The sequence below is a fragment of the Mesoplodon bidens genome (assembly GCF_964165515.1).
Source record: "Mesoplodon bidens genome assembly, chromosome: 8".
NCBI lineage: Eukaryota > Metazoa > Chordata > Mammalia > Artiodactyla > Ziphiidae > Mesoplodon > Mesoplodon bidens.
Window position 1 is genome coordinate 47951539 of NC_138165.1, and position 25269 is coordinate 47976807.

General features: G+C 44.5%; 1 protein-coding gene across 1 annotated transcript in view; it reads right to left on the minus strand.

The window, feature by feature from the left end:
• KIF5C (kinesin family member 5C) overlaps positions 1 to 25269 on the minus strand; it is a gene marked incomplete at its 5' end in the record, with an annotated part of 173853 nt that overhangs the window by 110661 nt on the left and 37923 nt on the right. The window contains one exon of the mRNA XM_081241905.1: positions 7252 to 7342. Within this exon, the coding sequence (XP_081098031.1) occupies positions 7252 to 7342 (91 nt within the window). The remainder of the gene's footprint in view (positions 1 to 7251; positions 7343 to 25269) is intronic.

Consider the following 25269-nt stretch of genomic DNA (forward strand, 5'->3'; position numbering starts at 1 on the left):
TCCCTCTCTCTCACCCAGGGATGAGGGGAGGCGTGTGGACAGATGGACTGACGCTGCTATGAGCTGACGTTTATCTGTGGGAATTCTTTCAAAGCAGCAAAGGTGATTAAAATATATTTAGTGCTCATTTCCCTCGATCCTACTTCATCCACATAAACATCACTGAAAGCGGAATGATGCATAATTAATATTCCCTGACCCACCATCTCTATATAAAGGGAGGAAGTCCTCATTCCTAAAAGCACGGAGGGGTGGGGACAGGAGCCCCATAAGGGGGTGTTCTCTCCAAGGCCATTTACAGAAAAATCAAGCCAGGCAATCAGCTCCATCTATTTCAGGCCCTGATTAGGTTGGTTTGTTTGCTTTTTTGGCCTCTCAATTTTATGACACTGGTTAGTTTCTGTTGTTTTGTTGGTTCTTTTAAAAATTTAATACACGTTGTACTGGTCTGAGGTTTTGGAGTGTGAACTGGGATCAGAAAAGAAAGCAGGATTTTTCCTCGGGTAGCTAAAAAAAGAAAAACTAAGTGGCAGGATTTTTTTTTTTAATCCTGGCAGCCCTCAAGAGTTTGTGTCAAGCTATATTGAGAGAGAGAAAATGTTCGCACGTATATCCAACTTCTGGTAATGGTTTCCCTGGTAACGGGGGAAGCAAAAACTTGAAGACTACAGGGTAAGGGTTGGAGGTTCAAGCTTCAGTTTTCTCAAAAATGCCAACTTGCCCAGAGAAAGGATTTCTACAGTCTGAAAATGGTGGCCGGAGGGGAGAGCTTCTACACAACCACAAATGTGACAGGCTTTCAGGGACCCAAAGAAAGTGGTCTCCACCCTTGGTTGTTGTTTTAAAATTCTACATATCCACGGCACAAACAACTCCAGACAATGAGAATGCCAGCCACAATCCCAGCGCTAAAGCTCCTTTTTATTAGAGACTAAACCTCTCCCCCCACACTGAAAGGGCTTTCTTTCTTATCTTAAGTCCCTGTGGAGGAAGTAGCCTGGGACCGACCCCTTACCTCAGGTGCTGGGACAGGAAGAAAGCAGCCAAGGCCAGGGGTCCAGCTCCCTCGGTTCCTCATCGCAGCCGCTGGCCACCCTACTCATTCACCTGCACACAGAGGCGGCCCTGAACAACTGCCCCACCCTGAAGAAACCTCAGCTCAGAACCCAGCTCTACAGACGGGAGGAAACCCAGCACTTGCTTCTTCCTCCGCCAGGAAGCAATGGGACCAAGGCATCTGAATTCTGCCCCGTAGACAACCCCCAGGCTCAGTCCACCCCTCTAAATCCACCCTCACTAAGAGAATGCACAATCCTCCTAACTCCTAGTGAGTCACTGCTCACCAAACTCCCTCAGGTTAAGCACTGGGGCACATATATGCAAACAAGAGCTCATGGACAGCATCGCTTGTTTGGGGTAGAGAGCTGAGAAGCACATGAGACTCTTACTTGGAGAATCCCTGATTCTTTGCTGCTGCTATTTCAACACTGCGGGCAATTTCTTAGTTTCTTTTTTTTAAGAAAAAGAGAACACATAAGAGAAGACCATTAGGACAAACTTCGTGTGGCCTTTTTTTTTTTTTAAACATCTTTATTGGAGTATAATTGCTTTACAATGTTGTGTTAGTTTCTGCTGTATAACAAAGTGAATCAGCTATACGTACACATATATCCCCATATCCCCTCCCTCTTGCACCTCCCTCCCTCTCGCCCTCCCTATCCCACCCCTCTAGGTGGTCCCAAAGCACCAAGCTGATCTCCCTGTGCTATGCGGCTGCTTCCCACTAGCTATCTATTTTACGTTTGGTAGTGTATATATGTCCATGCCACTCTCTCACTTCGTCCCAGCTTACCCTTCCCCTTCCCCCGTGTGGCCTGCAAAGTGTTCAGAATCATGTTACAATTAATTTGTTGTTGGAGAACCTACCTCTGGTGCTCAAGGTTGAACAGGGCTGATGCCGCCCTCTATCAACTGGATTCTGAATCAGAAGGTAATTTTAAAAGAAAACAGAAAACTCTTCAAACCCGGTGTTCTCTACTTTCTTCCAAACTCCAGGTCTGGGGGAGTTTGTTTGTGTTGAGTCTGTATTTGCTTATGAGAGGAGAGGAGAGGCCAGGAGGGGGGCGCAGCACAGAAGTGCATCTGGGGCTGGACCACTGAGATGCGGGGAGATGGACACCCGCCAAACAGAGAGATGAGGGAACAGGCCTGTGCTCGGTGCCACTGAGCCACACAACCAACCCACCTGCCTCTCACAGAAACAGCCCACAGAAAGGCACTTTCATCACGCTGAGGGACAGGTCCTGGGGCCGAGGAGAGCATTTGTTTCAGAGTCTCCACCATAACAGAATGACTGTTTCTATACAACAGCCACAGAGCCAGGAACCAGCCAAGCTGGACAGAACCTTTCTTTGTGATGGGGTCTGGCGTGATGTGACCTCAGCTCACACCACACAGCCAATGGCGCCCCACGAGCACAGCACACATCCATCCAGCGGCCAAGCAAACCCAAAAGAGAGAGTCCACAGCGGGTGGGAAGAGCCCTGGGAGGGAGAAGTGGAACGGGGTCCTTGAAAATACTTGCTGCTTCCCGGTGCAGCCTTCAGAGCCAAGCTTTCCATCCTAGGTTTTATTAGTTCTGAGTCTAGGTCTTGCTGCAGCAGAAGAGTTAGTTCCATTATCAGGTAGGAATCTGGGGAAGACATAATCACACCTACACACCAGGGTGCCTAAGGAGGCTGCTGGGGCCTCCTATCGACCCTCCAGGTGAAACAGTGGCCTGGTCGTGGCACCAGAGCCCCTGGCAATAGTGGCTGCAACTCATCCCTGGCTTGGAATCCTAAGGCTCTTGCCAGCCAACCACACTACTCAGGCAGACAGTGCCCAGAGAACGCAGAGACTGTTCTGCCGAATGCCAGAGGCCAACCAGGATACTGGCCCCACCAGTCGAGGACAGCCACTGTGCCCAGGTGAGGGCGTGCAGCGTCTTCAGAATGGAAGTATATCTCACTATCGGCAGACAGCCAGCACCACCCTTCAGCTCTGGAACCCAGTCTCCGTTCTCTCCTCTGTCCCCTTCCCCACCACCATTCCTACCCCTGTCATTTTGCAATGTGGTCCATATGGCCTGATGGAAAAGGAACAACTCATAAAATAATTATCAAATGCTCATTATGGGCCCACCAGAAAAGTGGGGGCAGGATAGTAAAATTCAACTAAGTCAGATGAACTCAGATTCAAGGCCCAGCCTCGCTTCACTACTCCCTAAATGACCTGGCCAAGTTACTTCACCTCAATTTCCTCTTTAGTACAAAGGGAATAATAAGGCTCACACCTCATAAAGTTATAAAGATTTAAAATGCAATAACCTATGTGAAATGCATAGAGGGTGCCTGACAGATAACAGCAGCTAAATAAATATAATTCTTTTAAGAGTCATATATAATAGAATAATAAAATAGATCTGATAATATCCTAAGCTTGTAACTCTTCAACGGGTCCACATCACCTATAAGATACAGCCCTTCAATTTCTATCAAATTCTGGTCCAGTCTAACTTTTTAGGTCTCATAGCCATGCACCCTGTACCATTCTAAGCTGCCCATATAATTTGGGTCTTTATGCTTTTGCTTTTGCTATTCCTTCTGCTTGTACCACCCTGCATTTTCTATGCTCCTCAGAACCCAACCTTTTCAAGAAGCCTTAATTCTCCAATCCTCCTCTCTACCCACCAAAACCAGTAGTGACTTTCTTCTGTGCTCCCATAGCATTTTGCACACACCCATCCTAAAGCACATAATCCCCACGTGTATGATAATTGGGCATGCATCTGTCTCTTTCCCTATACTCAAAGATTCTCACAGTCTTATGTATCTTGGTGACTCCAGTCCCTAGCAGTACTTACTACATGGCAAATACCTAATATACTTTCATAAAAATATGAATGAAAGAAACAACCAAATGAATGCAATTTAAAGAAATTAGAACTGGAAAACAAGAAACCATCTTCTCTAGCACTGGATGGTCTACATCCAGTTAATTTGGAAGGCAAATGCCAGGGGTGGCTTCTGTAGGCTGGGATGCAGTTATTCTTATTTCAGTAATAGTGTCCAGTAACCATGGTTTTTAATTCCTAGGGCATCCACAGGAACCTTTCTATTTACCACGTTGGTACTCACAAACCCTATAACCTCTTCTAGAAGAATTGCAAGAGATTCTACAGACTCTTTCAGATGATGTTTTGAGAAATACACACCAGATAACAAGGGGAGCGTGGGAGATGCCAGGATTCTACAATCAAATGTTCGAAATATTTTTTTTTAACTCAGTGAAGTTGAAGGGAATAAAAAGACTGAGAGAGAATAAAGCTGTCCAGTTAAAAGGAGTCTTCCTGATCTCAAAAACATTAAGGGTTTAGATAGACTTGAAAGGAAAGCTCACCAGTCCACTACATTACCATGAATCACAGAGACTGTGATTTAAACTTCCTTTAGAAGTCATTTGATTCAATGCTTGGCCTCTAGAAAAAAAAGACCCCCACTGCACCACCTTCCATTCTTGATGTAAATAGGGCTTGTCATGGCCACAGATGCCTCAGCTGTACCTGGCAATCTATTCCAAGCAGTTCTTTCTTATATACCTACATTTTATCTTGCTGATGCAGAAATACACAGCCACTTCCCCTCACACTAGCCTCAGTGGATATTAAAAAAAGTTGAATTTCGTCTTCATTATGCCCCTAATAATTTTCTTTCAAGGGAGAATAAGATACTCTTTATTGCTACAAAATTAGTATGTTCGTGTTATATGTATGGTGCCCAAGAAATGTCTGTTTACTATATCATGTCAGAGCCTGATTTTATTCTATTATTATTATTTTAATTAATTAACTAATTAATTATTGGCTGCGTTGGGCCTTCATTGCTGCGCGTGGGCTCTCTCTAGCTGCAGAGTGCGGGAGCCACTCCTCACTGCGACGCGCAGGCCTCTCACTGCGGTGGCCTCTCTTGTTGCAGAGCATGGGCTCCAGGCATGCGGGCTTCAGTAGCTGTGGCACGTGGGCTCAGCAGTTGTGGCACACAGACACCAGAGCACAGGCCCAGCAGTTGTGACACACGGGCCCAGTTGCTCCGCGGCATGTGGGATCCGATCCTCCCGGACCAGGGATCGAACCTGTGTCCCCTGCATTGGCAGGCAGATTCCCAATCACTGCGCCACGAGGGAAGTCCCGATTTTATTCTAAATAGTTTTCTTTGTGGCTCACTATATATTTGGGCCTCAAGTTATCCATAGTTAGGGTGTCCACAGGAACTCCCCAGGGATTGCCCATTTCTGACATTTCATATATTATAGAGAATTCCAAGCACTGAAAGGACCCAAACTTATCTAGTAAATAAAGACTCAAAGATTATTATTATTGCTTGTTCATCACAGGATTTTTGAAAAACAGAGCGTATCCATCTCTAATTACAATGTCAACTTAGGGCAGGTATGTGTTTAAATGGCCCTAACGCTTAGCATAGCACGTGGTAAATGCTATTTAGATCTGATAATGAAGGAGGAGAGAAAAAGAAGGAAATTCTGGCTCATATGTGATTAATCTTACTTTAATAAAAATATGAAAGAGTCTGATAATAGAGGGGAAGGAGGGCTGACTAGAAGCAAACTAGAACTATATATTCCAGAAAGAAAGAGCAAATATGTTTAGATAGAAAGAGAAGCAAAAGAGTAGAAGTAGAGAGAAGACAAAAATTGCCACCAGATACAGGCCTAAACTATTAATTCAAAAAAAGCTCATATTCAGGCTATTTTTTTTCTCTTCAATTATCTGTAATAATCTTACTGTGAAGACCGTCTAATTTAATTGATGTCTGCAACAAGAATGTGAATAACCATACACCTCAGCAAGGAACATTACATACTGATGGGCATCTCCCACGCAGGTGTCCAGGGTCAGAATGAATCTAACAGATGCACCCAGGGCTGATTTTCACGCATTTCAAGTAGTTAGGTGAGTCAGCTCAGCTTCTAAAAATAAGTGGATCTAATATGACAAGGTGTTTGGGTTTTTTTTTTTTTTTTTTTACTTTTCACTCTCTGAATCTAGCACTGCCTATAACAGGGGTAGCATCGAGACATTTGAAAGCACAATTGCTGCAGCATTCAAATTTGAAGGCAAGGATTTAATGATGAAAAGCAAAGTAGCAGGAGAGGCCCCTCAGCTCTGTCCAGATGGCGAGCTCCCCAAAGGCAAGCTCCATCCTGTCCCTGATTTAAAAGGGCAAAGTAGAGCAACGTGTAAATTGCTTTGTCTCCCTGCTGTTATTTTGACACAGATCCTTCAGGACCAAGGCCAGTCCCAGAGAATAGGATGGATCTCTAAGACACAAATTCAGGCTTCAGGCTGCCTATGTGGAAGAACAAATGTCAGGATCTGGGTGGCACGCTTGAAAGTGGGTTAGATGAAAGTATAATTGAGGAATGCTGACCAGCAAGAACAACTCACCAACCAGCAAGGTAATGTGATCTCAGGATGCTGTAGAAAATTCCTTGACGCCCAAGAATTTTCCACATTTAAAGCTTCTTCCTGAAGACTATACTTTCAGGGATCATTTCTACTGACACATACGTACTACTATATATAAATAGATAACTGTATAGCACAGAGAACTCTACTCAGTACTCTGTAGTGGCCTATATGGGAAAAGAAGCTAAAAATGAGTAGATGTAGGTATATGTGTAACAGATTCACTTTGCTGTACACCTGAAACTAACACAACATTGTAAATCAATTATACCCCAATAAAAAAATTTAAAATTAAAAAAGAAAAAAAAAAGCTTCTTTCTGAAGAGACAGATGCACAAAATAAATCAACCAAAAATACACAGCTGGAGTCTCAGAATAGATATTTTTCTCCTGAGGAGGTACTATACCTTCAGCAATATTTTAGAACCATTACAGAAATAGCGTGACTATAGCTTACCTTGCTTTTAAGCTTCTGGGAGACAGAATAACTCTGTCCAAAAGGTGGCAAAAGAAATAAAGAAATCTCCTTGGAAAGGAGGTATTGAGGCGTTAAATAACTTGCCTGACATCACAGCAAATCAGGGCCAGAACTCGCTATAATTCAGTGTTTCCAATTAGCAGGCCTCTGCTTATGGTCAAGGGGTATTGATTCCTAGGCTGCGAATACCACTTACTGTCTTCCATTACTCTGAAGCGCCCCGAGGAAATGAAGAGTTAGCACTTACCTTTGACAATTTGCTTTGCACACGCGTTGTAAACCTGTTCTTGGGTCGTGGTGGGAGGCAGCACTCTGTCGAACACATATGGCTTTCCTTGCTAGAAGGAAACGGCAAAGCACATTAGACGCTTAGGAAGAAAAGGCACTAATAGCACTAGTCAGACGGTAGGCACCAAGTCACCAAGCCCACTCTTTAAGGCAGTTCCTTACCAAGACTAGGGAAATTTTCTTTCTTTTTTTTAAAAATAAATTTATTTATTATTATTATTTTTTTGGCTGCATTGGGTCTTCGTTGCTGTGCGCGGGCTAAGCGCGGTGAGCGGGGACTACTCTTCGTTGCAGTGCGCAGGCTTCTCATTGCGGTGGCTTCCCTTGTTGCAGAGCACGGGCTCTAGGCACGCGGGCTTCAGTAGTTGTAGCACTCGGGCTCAGTAGTTGTGGCTAACGGGCTCTAGAGCCCAGGCTCAGTAGTTGTGGCACACGGGCTTAGTTGCTCTGCAGCATGTGGGATCTTCCCGGACCAGGGCACAAACCCATGTCCCCTGCATTGGCAGGCGAATTCTTAACCACTGTGCCACCAGGGAAGCCCAAGACTAGGGAAATTTTCTAACATAAACCACATGTTTGTGTGTGTGTACTGTATGTTGAGAATATACTGTTTGTGTGTGTGTGCTCTATGTTGAGAATCGGAAAGGAGAAAGAAGAAAAACATTTTTTTTTCTACTTGAAGCACCTTTTCTGAGGAAATGTAGGTTGACACGTCATTCACACATTTAAACAAATATTTAGTCACTGAGAGTTTCTTCTGAGCCTGGCATAGACTAGATGATAACCAAATCAGAAGACAGTCCTGCCTGGAGAGCATTCAATCAAGTGTGACAGCTATAATGAGCAAGAAAGCAAACACGCAGGAAAATGCAACGTGCCTAGGTATACCGTAAAGGGACAGAAGGGATGAGAGAAGGCCAAAGAAGACCTCCGTGAAGCAGTACCAGTTAAGTGGATCTTTAAAAGATCAGAAGGGCTGAGGCATGTGAAGAACCGTGGAAGAACATTCCAGGCAAAGGGCGGAGCAGACAGGAAGGGGTCTAGGGTGCTCAAGGAACTAGAGGGTGTACAAGAGGGGATGGGAAAGGAAATTAGCCAAGGTAACGCACTTGGATTTATTCAATGGGAAGATGCCATGATCTGATTTAAGAAGCTGCTCTTAATAGCCAAATATTATTGCTCTGTGTCCTAGGTAATTACTCTAGTGTTTTCTTCACATGCATAAGTGGTGTCTTAACTGGGTGGCGGCTTTGGAGATAAAGGGGGGCCTCTACATAAATATATTCATAAATATATAAATCAAGTGCTCTCCCCAGGTGTGGGCTCTGGGGATTTGGCCTGACACTGGGCTGTGTGCGATTGGAGGAGGGAACTGCCGGAGGGAAGGGAAGAGGTTCTGCTGAGGTGCTACTGACTCCTGAGGTGCAGAGCCCTGACACTCCACCACTCAGCGTTCAACAAGCAGTTACTGGGCGTTTCCGCGCCCGGTGCTGCACACTGGGGAAGCGGGTAGGGAAGACAGACACAGCCTCTTCCCCGGGAGAACCCCCCATCACAGCACCTCTTCCCCACCGATTACCGCCCAGGCAAGGGGGGGTCCTCCCCCGGCCCCTTCACCTTCATTTTCCCCAAGTGCAGAGGGGAGGGCAGGAGAAGAGAAGGGAGGAGAGGAAACAGCCCAGAGCCTCCTTCCCTCCCACCCTGCACCTCCTGCACGTGGCTCTGGACACGGGGAACCACCCAAGGACAGTCTGACACCTCAAAAAGATAACCGCTCATGGGGGATCCAAGGACAAGGCTTGTTACATCCTATAACCTTCACACAAAAGGAAGCCCACAGCTGTCAGACCGGCTTAACGTTTCACTCCTCTATGTCTATGGTAAAGCCACACGTAGGTGAGGCTACGCGTTAGGGCTGCGCTCTCAAGCTTTAGTCTTTAAAAAAACAAGATTGCGCCAACCAGGTAAACGAGCTACTTCCAGCTTGGTTTTAGAAAAAAATGGAGAATTTTCAGGTACGATCCAATTTTGTTTTTATACAAAGCAGCAGAACCATTCATTCTGTTAAAATTCTGGAAAGGGATTATTTCCTGATGTTTTGTTCCCAGCAAGTCTCATTCAATCAGTAAATCTAGTATTTGGCTGAATAACCACGATTATACTCCTCACCGCAGTCTATTGCCAATGATCAGCCCACCATATTCTTAGCAGCTTTATCTATTTGTAAAATTCAACTAAATGTCAGTAGTGTAAAAGGTTAGAATAAACATTTACAGAGTTTGCCTAAGTATTTGTCGTCCACTGAACCTTCTGGAAAGAAAATGCAGCTTTGCTTAATTTAAAACAAATCCATTATTTCTCCAAACTTGATGAGAATCACCAAAATAAACCGTCTTGTGTACAGCATGATCCTGCTTTAGGTTTTAGAGAAAATGCACTTGACACAGCAGGGGAAAGGACCTATTAAATTATAGTATATGGTACAAAAAATAGGACTCCCCAATTTTGCCCTTTAATTTAAAATGTTTGTTGGAGTGTGCTATGCTTTCACTTTTTTTTTTTTCTTTCTTTTTTTTTTTTTTTTTGCGGTACGCGGGCCTCTCACTGCTGTGGCCTCTCCCGTTGTGGAGCACAGGCTCCGGACGCGCAGGCTCAGCAGTCATGGCTCACGGGCCCAGCCGCTCCGCAGCATGTGGGATCTTCCCGGACCGGGACACGAACCCGTGTCCCCTGCATCGGCAGGCGGACTCTCAACCACTGCGCCACCAGGGAAGCCCTGCTTTCACTTTAAGAGACGTAGAAACCAAGAAATCTCTACTCTTCATTTCAATAATATCACATTTACCAAGTGACAAACGCATAATACAACAATTTTCCATAAGCTGAAGTTAATTCCCAAACAGAAACTGCCTTCGAGAACAGAAAAATTTAGAAAATGATTTGTTATGAGACTTATCTTGTCAGGATTAGAACATAAATTAGTTAAAAATGTAAGCATTTTTATGTGTCTTTTCATGCACTGAGGCGGCCATAGGCTTTTATTTTCAAGAACTGACTTGTGGCATAGTGTGCCAGCTGTATATACAACTGCCATTTAAGCAAAAATAACAACAACGAACTCATCACTCTCTGCTGTTTTGGTAAAGAAATGCGAATCTCACAAATCCTGGTCGAGACTGCAGCAAAGACCCCCCAGGAGACAAGAGTCTCCCTGTTTCTGATCCCACTGTGGCTGAGGGTTTCTGTGGGCAGGCAATGGGCTCAGCTTGCTCTAGTTGTCACTACATTTGCAGCTGCAGAATAAACTTTTGGATTTACATTTTAATATGGGTGCTGGGGGCTAACATTTGAAACTGAATGATGAGGTCACCAGTTACTCCTTCTGGAGACACTTTCCTTTCCAGGCACCTATTCAGCACATGGTCCTCTGAGACCTCTCTGGCCACTCTCTCCGTGACCTTTGCTGATGTCTCTTCCAGACTTCTGAGTGACAGTGTGTCCTCAGACCTCAGCCTCCTCTCTGTAATTCAAATGAACATGTCAGCCTTCAAATCTCACCCAAGCTCCAGATTCAAATACTCAATCGCCTGCTAGACATTTCCACTTGGATGTCCATTAGCCGTCTCAAACTTGACTGGACAAAAAAGAACCATCAAGCCCTCTATGTCTGAGTAAGAATTGTACCACCAATCACCTAGTACTCAGGCCAAGATCATTCATCATGTCCCATAGATTCCAAATCCAAAATATATCCCAAATTCTATCACTTCTCACCATCTACACCACATAACCCCAGTCCAAGCCACCATCGTTTCTCATCAAGACAACAGCTACAGTCTCCTGACTGGTCTCCCTGCCTCCATTCTTGCTCCTAACAATCCAATCTTCACTTAGCAGTCAGAGTGAGCTTTCTAGAACTATAAATCAAATGATATCATTCCTCTTAAAATTCTCCAGTGGCTCCTATTATACTTAGACTAGACCCTCTCCACCCTCAGCTCCCTGCATTCTCCTCCATCTTACTACAGCGTAGCCCACTGGACTTCCTTCAGTACCGTACTTATTCTTTGGCTCAGAGCCTTTGCTCTTAACGCTTCCACCTTCTTGGAATTCTCTCATTGCAGATCTTCACTTGGCTCACCACAGGTCTTCATTTGGCTGTCTCTGCATCCCCTGCCAGATGTCAACTCCAACTTCTCCTCCTTTGAGGGCTTCCGTGACCCTAAACTAAAGCAGCCCCACCCCACCCTGACATCACTTTCTATTACATTACCCTATTTGGTTTGCTCCACAGAAATTACTATGTGACCCATTCTCAACCAATCAAATGGACCACTACTATTAAAGCATCTAACCAGCTAAGACAGAAGCCATATAAATGCCAAGACCTAATTGCATGTTATGCAAACCTGCTGCAATTTATGAAAGGAATCTGGATGGGACACACACTCCACATACATTACAACTGAAAATAAGGTAACCCAGCTTTGCCATGAAAGTCTCTTGCAGAGCAGTGCTAACTGCATGAGAGCGGTGTAGCTAAATAACTTACCAGGATCACATACAAAAAAATAACAGCAGGTGGTTCTTACATGTTTATAGTTAAAATTAAAAAAAAAAAAGTCAAACCACCAGAATTCCTATCAAGTTATTGAGAGCAAAGTGTCTGTGAACCATATGGCCTGTCTGTTAATACATTTGACCTGTTACCCAACAACTGTTCCCCATCCTGGAAGGAATATTACTCTGGGAGACAGAAGAAAGCAAAAGACCCACTTAAAGTTTTAGAAAATGGGCACCAGGAGAGAGGTTAAGGAAATTGAAATTAATTATGCCCAAGGAGAGATAATCAAGAGGTAATCTAATAACAGTCTCTGAGACCAACCAAGTGTTGTGACCAAAGGGGGCCAACGATTTAAATGATTTTTCTTCTATCTTTATGAAGAAAGAAAGAAACAGGAAAAAAAGACTTAAATTTCCACAACAAGATTTAAACTCACTCTGTGGGATTATCTTCAGACACTGAGTAGAGGAAGTGATTACTGAGAATATCACTAACCTCTCCATCCCAGCTGTTTGTGTGACTGCACTCCTGAAAGTACAGAATATGACAAGTTCTTCCTGTGCTGACCACCTTCTCACTACTGTCCACCAACACCACCACCAACCACTGTGATCCAAATCCTTTTATAGTTTATCTCTTTTAATTCTCACAGTAACTCCATGAGGTAGGTATTATTATCTCCATTTCACAAACTGGAAAACTAAGGCCTAGTCACATCATCAGCTCTATTACTTTGGGGAAATTAAGTCTCTAATTTCAAGTGTTCTTCCTTTACATCATGCTGTTTTCCTAGGTAGCTAATGATTTATTGGAAAAGTAGGAGACACATGGAACAGCAGATGTTAGGACTAACATGAAAGATTGAAGCCAAGCGATTAATGAGGCAACAAAAGACAGAGAACCCTACCATAGCCTACAGAAGTCGAGACAGTGGTAACCATGAAGTGGGGATTGACAGGAACCCAATGAGGAAAGAAGGGCTTAAGATCAGGAAAGAAAGACAAGACCGGCGAGAAACACGGTGGGCAGCACACGGCAAGGCTTCCTGGCAACAGAAGGAATTAGAAACAGGCGAAAGCCAACCAGAGGCAAGGAAAAGGCAGATGTACGATGTGTTATGAAAAGAAGGAGTTATTAAGAAAAATTCTAAAATTTTTCAGAGCCAAAACGTCCTTGGTCCAAACCCAGCATTGTGTTTTACAAACAAACAAACGAGATTGGGAGAGGGTAGATGACCTGCAGAAAGTCACCCAGCCAATTAGGCGGCTAGCAGGTCTGTGCCTAGAAGCCAGACCTCCTGGCTCCCTGTCTCATGCCCTGAGAGTTCTGGCTTTAGAATCAATTGCTCTCTCTGAACATCAAGGAAACAAGCATGAGCCTCTGGTCCTTTTTTCCCCTGCTTTCTTCCCCATCAATTCTAAATTATTTCCAAATATACAATTGATTAGTTCAACAAAGAGTTCTTGCTATGAGAGCTGGAGCAGTACAGCAGGAGAATTAGCATCATGGCCTCTCAGAGTTAACAGGAACTTGAGAGTCAGCCCATCCAATGCCCCCTCAATGCACAGCTCTCATCTCCACAGCCCTGCGAAGCAGCAGGGAACCTGCTCGAAACTCAACTAGCTCCAATTGTTAGAAAGTTGTGTTCTTGTATTGATTTAAAATCGGCCTCCCTGAAGCATTAGACCTGGCGCTGTCCTCCAGAACAAGACAGACCAAGGCTCTTGGCCTACATTTACATGGCAGTTTTTTTTCACTTTGGGAGCTAAGTGTTCAACATCCAAATCTCTATTCTCTGAGAGAGAAAGGCAGATGTGCTTCCTTCCAGAAAGGTGTATGGATTTGTCTTGAATTGAAGGACTCCAAAGATGTCCAAGGTTAAGACATCAGTAAAACGTTATATTAGTTTGCACAAGAATAAATCAAATAAGATAAACTCATAAACTGTCCAGGGCTTGGCAAACAATCTGAAAGAATGTTTCTAAAACATTAACTAAAAAGCAGGAAGCCTTTGGGTTAATGTTGATACTCATTTTTTTATTGACACAAACATTCTGCCAGAAGAAGTTTTGTTTTGTGTTGTTTATTGAAATACAACTCACATACCATGAAATTCACCCCTTTAATAAGAAAGTACAATTCAGTGGTTGTCAGAACATCCACAAGGTTGTGCAACCACCACCTCTGTCTAATTCCAGAGCATTTTCATCCCCCTAAAGAGAAACTCTGTACACATTAACAGTCACTCCCCAGCCTCTCAATTCCCCCTGCCCTGGGCAACCACTAATCTACTTCCTGTCTTTACAGATTTGCCTGTCCTGGAATCATATGACATGTAGCTTTTTGTGACAGGTTTCTTTTACTTATAATGTTTTCGAGGTTCATCCATGTTGTAGAATGAACCACTTCATTCACTTTCATGACTGAATAAAATTCCACTGTATGCATTTACCACATTTCATGTATCCATTCACCAATTGATGGACATTTGGGTTGTTTCCAGTTTTTGGCTATTATGAGTCCTGCTATGAACATTCATGTAGAAGTTTTTATGTAGACATATATTTTCATATCTCCTGGTTATGTAACTAGGAGTGGAATTTCTGGGTGATATAGTAACTCTATGTTTAACTTTTTGAAGAACTGACAAATTGTTTTCCAAAGTGGCTATACCATTTTACATTCCCACCAGCAGCATATCAGGGTTCTAATTTCTCCACATCCTTGTCAACACTTGTAATTATCTGTTTTCTTTATTACAGCCATCCTAGTGGGCAGGCAGTGGTATTTCTTGGTGATATCGGGAGAAGTTTTTAAATTGACACTTACGTCATAAAATTTACATTAATATATATTATGGACACAGAGATGTTCCCAGGCATCATAACACATTGTTGTGCTGTTATGTTAACATTTATAAAATGGCCCAGAATGAATCATCTTATGAAAACTATAAGTTATACACATCCACATGCTTTAAGAAAGAGAACAGTGGACCAGGAAGAGGGAACTTATAAAGGGATTTATAATAGTGTTTCTGTACTCCTCACTCCAGTAGCCAATACTTAATGTTGCCTAAAGAAGGCTGCCTACCAAAATATGGTGGAAATGAACCCAAATACACTTGGGTATAATTCCCATTTCTCTGACGCTCAGTTTCCTTGTCTGTAAAACAGAGACAATATTATCCACATTTCAGGCCTCCTGTGAGGATTAGATGTGCTCATGCAAGTAAAGGATCTAGGGCAGTGCCTGGTGTTATAGAAGATGCTCAAGACATGGTCAGTGTTGTTCTGTTACGAAACATTTGAGCCAATTTTCACCGGGCATTTGTATTGCAAACTTACTCAGCAGTGACCCTTTAAAGGAAGGGATGCTAATAAGCGATAATCATTCATAATGTACCAGCTCCGAGACTTGGCATGCCGGTGCCCGTACCACACCCAAGTGCCAAATCACACCTCAGGCATCAGGCCCCCAGGTCTGCGACTCGTGAGCTCCGCCCCACAGAGCAGGGGGGCCACGTAATTTCCAGGGGTCCTCGAAAACATTACTCTGTTCTAAGGCCATCTCCTACACTCTTTAAAACTAAATAGAAGTTCCATGTTCAGTCCTAACACTTGTTCAGGAAAGCAAAGGAGCTGTGTCTGGTACAGGCACCTGTAGACTCGCCAGCTTTGCTATTACAGATGTGGACCCTCCTGGAAACATCTGTGATTATACCAATGGCAAACCTAAAGCAGATGCTTCCAGGGTCCTGACCATATCCCCTCAATCTTCACCATTTCCATGCACACTGGCATCTGCATCTCTGCCTGAGGGCTTTTCTGGCGCTGGAGCCCTCTCTGTCACCCGCAGGAGGCCAGAAGGACCTCCCCAGCACCAGCCCAGCGGTGTTCAACCAATGACTGACAGGAGTTGAGGTAAACACTTCAGCTCCCTCACCCAGAGGTGGAAGGGGAGGGGAGAATGACTCTGAGGCAGGTATTCCAAACTGGCTTCCAGGGTTCCCCACTGGGATGGAACTCCCATTGCACGTGGTGGTAACCCGCGTGATGACACGCTCTCTGTTGGTTTCCTTCTCTTCCCTGTCTCACCTCTCCATTCTTCATCAGTGTGTCCAGGAACCACTTCCCAAAGAAACTTGAATTTGAAACCCTTCTCAGTGTCTGCTTCTGGGAAGGTTCAAAGTAAGGCAAAATCCCAGACATTTTTGCTCTTTCAATCAGTAAGTAGGTCCTAAGAGATTCGGGGTTTGTTGAATCACTGTCAAATATGGAGCCATCACATTTTGTTGATGTCCAGACCAGGGAGGCGGGGTGGGTGAGTGGAAATTGAAATCCTTATTAAAATTTAACAGGGTGTGGGTATGGGACACTGTCCTAGAAAAGGAGGTGACTTTTTCTTCATCAAAAGGTGCTGGTCACTTGCCAAGCCTTGGGTCCATGGGACCACATCTGCCCAGAGGATTACCAATTTCTCCCCTACAAAAATGAGGGCCCCAGGCTCCTGAAGGTCCTGACCTAGCAGAGCGTCTTGTACATAGTGGTACAGGGTAGGTGCTCAATAAAATTCTGCCGCTGCTGATGATGACTAATGCCTGCAGACGAGCATGCAGGGTGCCAAGACACCATGAAATGGTGCTGGGGTGCTGGAGGGAGGGATGGAATCCATACTCATTGTCTCTCTCCAGAGTATCAGAAACATCAGTTGTTACTTACCATACTCGTCCCCCACCTCCAAGATTTTAGCAGTCATGGAGTTGCCCTATCTTTTTCTGCATCCCTTTACTCCTCTTTACTCCATCACCTACCTTCCCATGTATCTGGAACTGGCCTGCAAATTCCCAAAGCAGAAAGAAACCTCACTGTGCAAAAGCATCCCATGCCCAGCAGTGACCAGCTCTTTCCCATCACTGTTACATCCTCTCCTGGGTCCACCAATCTGCAAATGTAGCCTCACAAGGAGATCCTGAGGCCAATCAGCCTGATTGTTCCCATCAGCTGAACCCTCCAGCTCCATCTTCTCGTCGCCACTCCACTGCCTGTCCCCATCTACGCTGGGATGACTCTGTGACCAGGGATAGAAATGCTAAGCCAGAGCTGGGCCCAGACATTCCCATCTCCCGCCCCACACTGGCTCTGTGCCCCAGGGAAGGAGCTTGGTGCCAGTTCTGGCCAAAGCCAAGGCTGTTCCCAGGAGAGCCTGCAATAAAACTGACGTCCATGAAGCCAGTGGAAGCAATTGGCTTCCACTGGAGTTGCCAAGGCAATGCCAACCTCTGCACGTCTTGAGAATGAACAAAGGCAACACACAAGCATGAATCTTGTAAGCCTTCTTCCTGTAGGGAACCAGCCTCAAATTCTTTCCTTTCTGCCAAAAGTCCTGCTGCATGGACACACAAGCACTGTCAAAATCGCAGACAGCTATGAAAAACACTCTGGGAAGGCAAACTGCCCAAGTGGCAATGAAGAAATTCCGAATTAATGCCTGGCTAATGGACAAAATGAAGACAGAAGCGTTACTTTTGTTAGAGAAATTAATGGGATCTGTGTTTGAAAAATAAGGCTCTTATTTGTATGTGATTTTCAGTTCTTATCAAAATACAATGAACTCCCCCCAGTCTTTGCCCTTCAGCTGTTTTGTACCCTAATCTATCAAGACGTAGAGATTAGGAGAGAGTCAGAGGAATTGATTCTACTCTAGGACCTCGTCCCACACATACTTTGTGACCTTAAACAATTTACCTATATTTTCTGGGTCTCTTCCTCTCTGACAAGTGAAAGATTGGCTGTTTCCAGCTCTAACATGTTTTAATAGTAATAAGGACCACAGTGGTTCTGGAATTTTTCCCTGTAAGAGTGGCTTCTGTCTTGACCACATAGGGCATGAGAGGAGGTAATCTTTAAACTGGAGTGAGCTCAATGTTCTATATATACTTGGAGAAATGAATAAAAGTGGCTGCTGTAGTTGTTTCAGGAGATCTGGTTTTCTGCCAAGTCAATTCGGAAGAAAAAAAAATCAAACCTTTCTCACTGGAGAGAAGGTGAAAAGCTATTTCATTGAAGGGAGGGTTTATTTTGCCAAATGAAAGAGAGCAAAAATGACTCTGAGTCTTCTTTCTGGGGCACGCTGCCCTGGTGGCAGCTTCCTCGTGAGGCACTGGGCAATCCAGTCCAACTGCCACTCTGCAAACCTCTCCCAGTGATGCCAAGGCTCCCGGTGGCAGCTCCAACAACATGGAAGCCACATGGTTAACACATACATGTTCTTGTCCCTTTAGTTAAAAAATGAAATATAAAAACTTTTCCCCAGACCTGCGCTTGACTAGGTATGGGGTGCACAGGGACTTCTGATAAACGTGCACTGCAAATATTTACTACAAATAGAACTAATATTCTACTAATTTTTCACTCTTCAGAAATAGCTTACATAATTGTAATTTTCCCATGCATTGGACAGCAATTTTGCTTTTATGGTATATTCAGGTCCCTCATCTCCATTTCTTCCACATGATTTTGGTGGCTGGGCAGGAATATTAGCTTCCCTTTCTGAAGAATAACTTCCCATGACCATATGCAAAGCAACAATTTGAGCTGAGACTGGGATCCAGAATTCCTGGTTCCCAGCCAAGCCTTCTACCCATAACACCATACTGCATCTTGTCATTGATCCTCCAAGAACATAGTTAGTCTCCAGCTACAGATTTTCTAAGAATTCCACACATTTGAGTTTAGAACGCAGTGTAACCTTGCTTTTAAGGTTTCAACCTTGCTTTTAATGCAGTATAAGGCTTGCTTTTACATATTACTGAAAAAACGACTCCCATACATTACAGAAAAAAAATGTCCCACAAAATAGAATGCTTACATTAACCAAAACCAGCACCAGTTGTTAAGTTTGTGGTAGCTATGTTACAGTGGGCATCTAGGGCGCCAGCCCCATTGGATCAGAGAGCATTAGCACTACAAAGGCGAGCTGCTCCATGCAAGCTCATTAGATCTTCCACATCCAGCGAAGTCTAGAATGGATGGGCTGGAACTCAGGATGCATAAGGCTCATGCATCCCAGTCTAATGAAACTATATCCTCATCTAGGAGAACAGAAGTTTGACCCATGGAAGCAGACTTACCCAGTTAGCAAATGAGGTACTTGGGACACACCAAAAAAAAAAAAAAAAGTTTTGTTGTTTTAAAGATTCAGTGTTACTGAATTCAGCCACAATTTTGTATTCAGCAAGCCTAAAAGAAAGCCATTTTAAGTGCAGTGGACACAGAAGGCTTGCATCTTTTAAAAAATTTAAATTTTACTTGGAGGATAGGGCACCATATTTGTCAGCACTTAAGGCACTGGAAGGTCTGGGTGACCACAAACAAGTTGGGCTTTAAAGAGCAAAGTCTCCCAACACTTCCTTCTGCCTGCCCACGCCGCTCCTCCTGACTTGAAGTTCCACCATGTGAACCATTAATGGATCAGACAACAAGAGAAACTAGTATGGTTCCAGAAGGCTGTTAGAAATAGCTTTCTAGGGGCTTCCCTGGTGGCGCAGTGGTTGAGAGTCCACCTGCCGATGCAGGGGACACGGGTTCGTGCCCCGGTCCGGGAAGATCCCACATGCCGCGGAGTGGCTGGGCCCGTGAGCCATGGCCGCTGAGCCTGCGCGTCCGGAGCCTGTGTTCCGCAACGGGAGAGGCCACAACAGTGAGAGGCCCGTGTACCGCAAAAAAAAAAAAAAAAAAAAAAAAAGAATGTCCCCAGCTCTCTCACTAGACCTCTTCTCTTCTCCTTTGCACCCTCCTCTTCTGTACTCTCTCCCATGGGAGAGCTCAATCACTTCCATAGTTTCAACCATAAGTTGTGTGCAAAAGGCTCACAAAAGTCCCCTCCTAACTCTGAGCCTCTCACCCATGTTACCAACTGTTTGAGTAAAACCTCCAACTAGATGTCCCCAAATACCCTATACAACGGATGCTGATGAGAGAATTCATTGCCTTCTTCCTCCTCATCTTCTCCCCACCCCCTTTTCTACCACTGTCCCCAGTTATCTAAACTGAAAAGCTCAGAGTCATCTTGCCCACTGCTCTCCCTCACCACTGGCACCAGACCATTGCCACAGAACAGTGGTTCATTTCTTTAGCCTATCTCTTGCTTTGCATCTCAGCTATCCTTATTACTTTTTGCCTACACTTGTGCAAGAGCCTTCTAGGTGGTCTACTTCTCTCGCCTCCCTACAGTGCATTCTACATCCTTTGCCAAATCCATCTACTTTTGGCCCAGCTCCTAAAAGATGGCACTCAATTACTTGCTAGGATGACCTACTATACATAACGTTGATGCTTTCCACAATGCAGGACCAACTCAGAGGTGGGTCCTTCCCTACCCAACACTCCAGTGACGTGCTCACAGCAACTTCCCTGCATCCACCTCACTGCTGCAACTGTTCCCTTTAACTGGAATAACAACCTGATACCTTTACCTTGTTATCTGTCAAAGCACTACCTGTTCTCTAAGATTCAAATGTTATCTCTCCCAAGATAAAGCCTTTTCTTGAGCCTCTCAAGTAGATGCTCGCTCTCTCTCACACTTCATATCTCTCCTTTTCCCTCCCTCTCTCTCTCTCTTTCTCTCTCCTTTGAACTTCCATGGCACTTTCATATGCTTCCAGGAGGACTCTTATCTCAGATCACAAGCTACTTCATATTATAGTCACCCAGAAGCACCATGTTATAAGAAAGCAGGATCCAGGGTCTGAGATTAGGGTGAGAGAGAGAGAACTTATTTGAGTGACTCTCACCTGCCAAACCCTATGCTTCACCTGGGCCATCAGATAGATTTCTCACAATTACTCTCTAATATAACTATCACTCCTTTCATTTTACAAGTGACAAGGTCAGGTTCAGAGAGGTCCCTGACTTGCACAGGGTCACAAAGCCTGTATTATATTTGCTTCACATGGTATCAGTAAGAACCAACTAATAAAAAGCATACAAAATCACTTTACAAATTGCAAAGTATTGTACACATATTTGTTATCAGTGTTATAACCTATATTACCCTTCTATAGACTTTTAATTATTTAAGGACACGTTTTCTATCTTACCCATCTTTGGATTCCTGGCAATATTTATAATAATTATTAAAAGTGCTTAAATAGTTGCTTAATTAAATTGGATTTCAGGTGCCATGTCTTGAATTAACAGTATTTTGAAAGTTTTCACTCCAAAATAAAAGTTGCCATTTATTGAGCAGGTGTGTGTGCCAGACATAGACAATCTCTAATCTCCACAGCAAGGCTGGAAGGCTGGTATTACTGTCCCATTTAACAGGTGGGAAAATCAGAGTTCAGAGACAATCAGGAACAATCACACAACTAGAAAGGAGCAGAAGAAGGAGGGTCAGATTTCAAAGCTCACGATTCCCCCCATTCCAGACTCCCAATCACAAAGATCCAGTTCACCTAAACACCAACACAATCCACCAATGTTTCTGCATCAGAGATGATTCCCATCCCTTAGGAGCACAGAAACATTTTTTCTCTCTTATACCCACAAGCACTGAGAGCCCCCTCTCAGATTCCCCTCAATATTACCACACAGCTGGACGTATTTCATATAGTCAAAGATTCAGAGTTTCTCTTCTCACTGCTTTATTCAACAAATATTAACAGACTCCTTCATGTGCCAGGCACTGTTCTAGACACTGGGAATGTAGTGGTGATGAGATATGAGTTCCCTGCCTTTATGGGGCTTTTATTTGAATGGAGTGGGAGGAGACAGGCAATAAGCAATGAAGTCCTAACAGAGATCCTTTCTGCTAGTGTTCTGACGTGATGGAAATACAGAGGGTCAGGAGGACGGCTCAGAGCATGTGACATCAGAGTGGAGGCTTGGAGGCTTGTGAGCCACGGGAAGGATGAGGGGCAGGGTACTCCGGATAGAGGCAACCAAGACAGTGCAGGCTTGAGTTAGCAGGCACTCAGTTTGCTGGAAAGTGTTGATGTGTTTGGAGAGCAAGGAGCAGGGTGGTATGAGACGATAGGGGAAGAGCCAGGCAGAAGCTAGAAAGTCCTGTAGTACATCCTTGTAATGTACTCTTTTTTTTTTAATTGAAGTATAGTTAATTTACAATGTTGTGCTAATTTCTGCTGAACAGCAAAGTGACTCAGTTATACACATATATATTTTCTTAATATTCTTTTCCATTATGGTTTAATTCAAACCTATGTTCATAGCAGCACTATTCACAATAGCCAAACATGGAAACAACCTAAAAGTCCATTGACAGATGAATGGATAAAGAAGATGTGGTCCATGTATACAATGGAATATTACTCAGCCATAAAAAAGATCAAAATCATGCTATTTGTAGTAACATGAATGCAACTAGAGATGATCATACCTTGTAATGTACTCTTAAGCAAAGGAATGGCCTGATTTGGCTTTTGCTTTTAAAAATATTACTCTGGGGCTTCCCTGGTGGCACAGTGGTTGAGAGTCTGCCTGCTGATGCGGGGGACATGGGTTCGTGCCCTGGTCCGGGATGATCCCACATGCCGCGGGGATGATCCCACATGCCGCGGAGCGGCTGGGCCCGTGAGCCATGGCTGCTGAGCCTGCGCGTCTGGAGCCTGTGCTCCGCAACAGGAGAGGCCACAACGGTGAGAGGCCCACGTACCGCAAAATAAATAAATAAATAAATAAAAATAAAAATAAAAATATTACTCTGTATGCTCTGTGGGGACTTAGTGTTTGGGGAGGGAACATGAAGTAAAAGAAACATGAAGACCACTTAAGAGGCCATTTAGAAGTCCACAAAGAAAGGGGGCAGCTTGGGTGGAGTGGGCAATGGAGGCGGAAAGAGGGTGGGTACAGGGGTGGGGAGGCATGCTGCAAACGTGGATGACAAAGAACCACACGATGGACTCTTGCAAATGTCCATGAGTCAGATACGATGATCGCCATGCAAGAGTCACAGGCCTCAGATCACTTCAAGTCAGCCCAACATCAAGGCTGACCAGGCCAGGAAGGCTTCACTCATCCTTATCTCAAAACACTCTTCAGAGATTGCCTCTCCTCCTTCAGCCTCCAGGTTCAAGCACGCCAATGGGAGAGTCATCCAAATAGTCCAGAAATCAAGGTGAAGAGAGAGCCCGAGGTACCAAGTACCTCAAGTCAACATCTTTCATGCCCACAACGATCCCATGGAAGAGGTGCTATCATACACCCCCCCATACGACAGGGACAGCGGAGTCCTCAACATCACTCAGTTGGGACATGGCACATCCATAATTGAGCCCAGGTCTGTCTGGCCCCATTGCCCACACTCCTCCAACCACACCACGTACAGAATCCAGAGACTTCACTGCAGGGACAATGAACTTCAGAGTATCTGGAGCGACTGTGAGTTGATAACACCCACCCCTGAAACTACTCTGTGTTCTCCTCCTTAACTTCCGTTTCCTCCATTTTTTTCAAAATTTTCTAGGTAAAAATATTTTCATTTATTTAACATATAATTACTGATGTTCTCTCGTGTCAGGCAACCTGCTAGGTCAGGAGTGAGAAGGACACAGTTCCTAAGGACCAACAGTCCAGGGTCTGATGGGGGAGGCAAAGAAGCAGGAAAGGAAGGTGGTTTTTCTCTCCCAGGTTCTTTAAACTCCATGAATGGTAAGGTTAAACTGATACTGGAGAGCTGGCTGATATTTTCAGGGACTTCACTGCTTTGGTGCCACACTGGCCTCATTATGTAGATAACTTCTCATTCCATTTTATTATTCTGTAGGAGTTCTGTCTAATAAAAAAATGAGTCAGCTTATAAAATGCAAAGTCTCAGACAAAGTAACTCTTTTCTATTTTAAGCAGCCTTCAGAATGATAGCAGGGCGAACAGCACCTCACCAGACAGGTGAGCACAATGCTGGGAAGGGTAGTAAGACAGACTGCTTGTCAGCGGCTGGAACCAGCCACCATGGGGAGCAGAAATCATCTCCTTGGATCCCAAGACAGCCCCATGGAGTACAGAATATTAGGATGCCTGATTTACAGTTCGAGAAACTGAGGCTTAGGGTGGGAAGGACCTGCACAAGGTTGCCCAGTAAGTAAGTGTGGGATGGAACATGGGCCGTGTTCTCAGCCCACCTTCTGTTCTGCTAAGGCCAGGGTGGGACTTTGCAATGACTAAGGGATTAGAAATATGAGACTGGACTGATGGACCTAGCTTTATTTTGTCTGGAGGAGAGAAATCTTGGAGGGTGATTCATGATAGCAAATTCAGGTTCGTTTTTAAACAAACTGAGACAGCTGCTCCCCATCTCCTGTGAGGGTAAAAGAAAAGACTCTCACGCTCAGCCTGACAGGTGAAGTAGATAAAGAATGTCCAGACAGTGGGGTCTTGCTGGACCCGGACAAGCTCTGGTGTCCTCTCTAATTGTTTGCCAAACCACAAATGCTTCCTCTTAATCCTACTCTTTCTTCAAGGACCATTTCACATCCCACCTGCTGAGAAGTCTTTTTCTCTGGTTATTTTCTTTTTCTTTTGAGAATCTATGTCTTCTCCCTAATTGAATGGCAACTCTCTGGAGGGAAGGAGCCAGGCCTTACCCAGCCCCCTAGGTCTCTGATGCATTTCTCTGGAAAAGGCAAATGGGGATAGTGGTTCTAAAAGTTGCCATCTGAGCTGCCTGGAAAGGTCTACTTTCCACGCTGGTGAACCCCAGAATGCCCTTTCCACATCAATTCCATATCTGGGATTGAGGGCAATGCTGTAATGAAAGAAAAGCCAGGCCAGCCAAAACTTTTAATGTAAATGATTAGCAACAGCATTTGAGTAGGTTGGAAAGATCTGAGAAGGGGAAGGGACTTCCGGCCTGGAGTCTATGGGCTGAATCTCCAGGTGACCCAACTGACAGGAAATCATTGCTTTTACTCTAAGAGAGCCCGCTGAGAGGCCCCAGTTGGACAAACGTCCCAGGCCTCTCTACCGAGCTTCCTTAATTCAAGAAGCCTCACAAGACGCGGCACCAGAGGGCCCCAAAGGGCTGACTTTTAGATTAATCCCCCCTTTGATGGGTCTGGAAAGCAGCTGCAACGTTCTTTGCCCTCAGTTTTCTAGCAACATCATGCCCTAAGCGCCAAGACTTCCGGCGGGAAAGCACCTCCCTCCCTGCGTTTTCAAAAGATCAATGAGTGGGTATTTGACTAGATCTCCTCGGTCTCCACTTTCACAGCCACCTGCTTCCCTTTAGGCACTCCTGCTTGCTCTCCTCCCTCCTCTCCTAATGAATAATTGAAACATCAAGAATTGGCTACAGCATTTACTTGCAGAATTTACTGATAGGAGAAGAAGCCACTTGCCACCTCTCTCCTCTGTCTCTCTGCTTCTCTCTGGCCCAGGGGAAGTCTTGCTCTTCTTC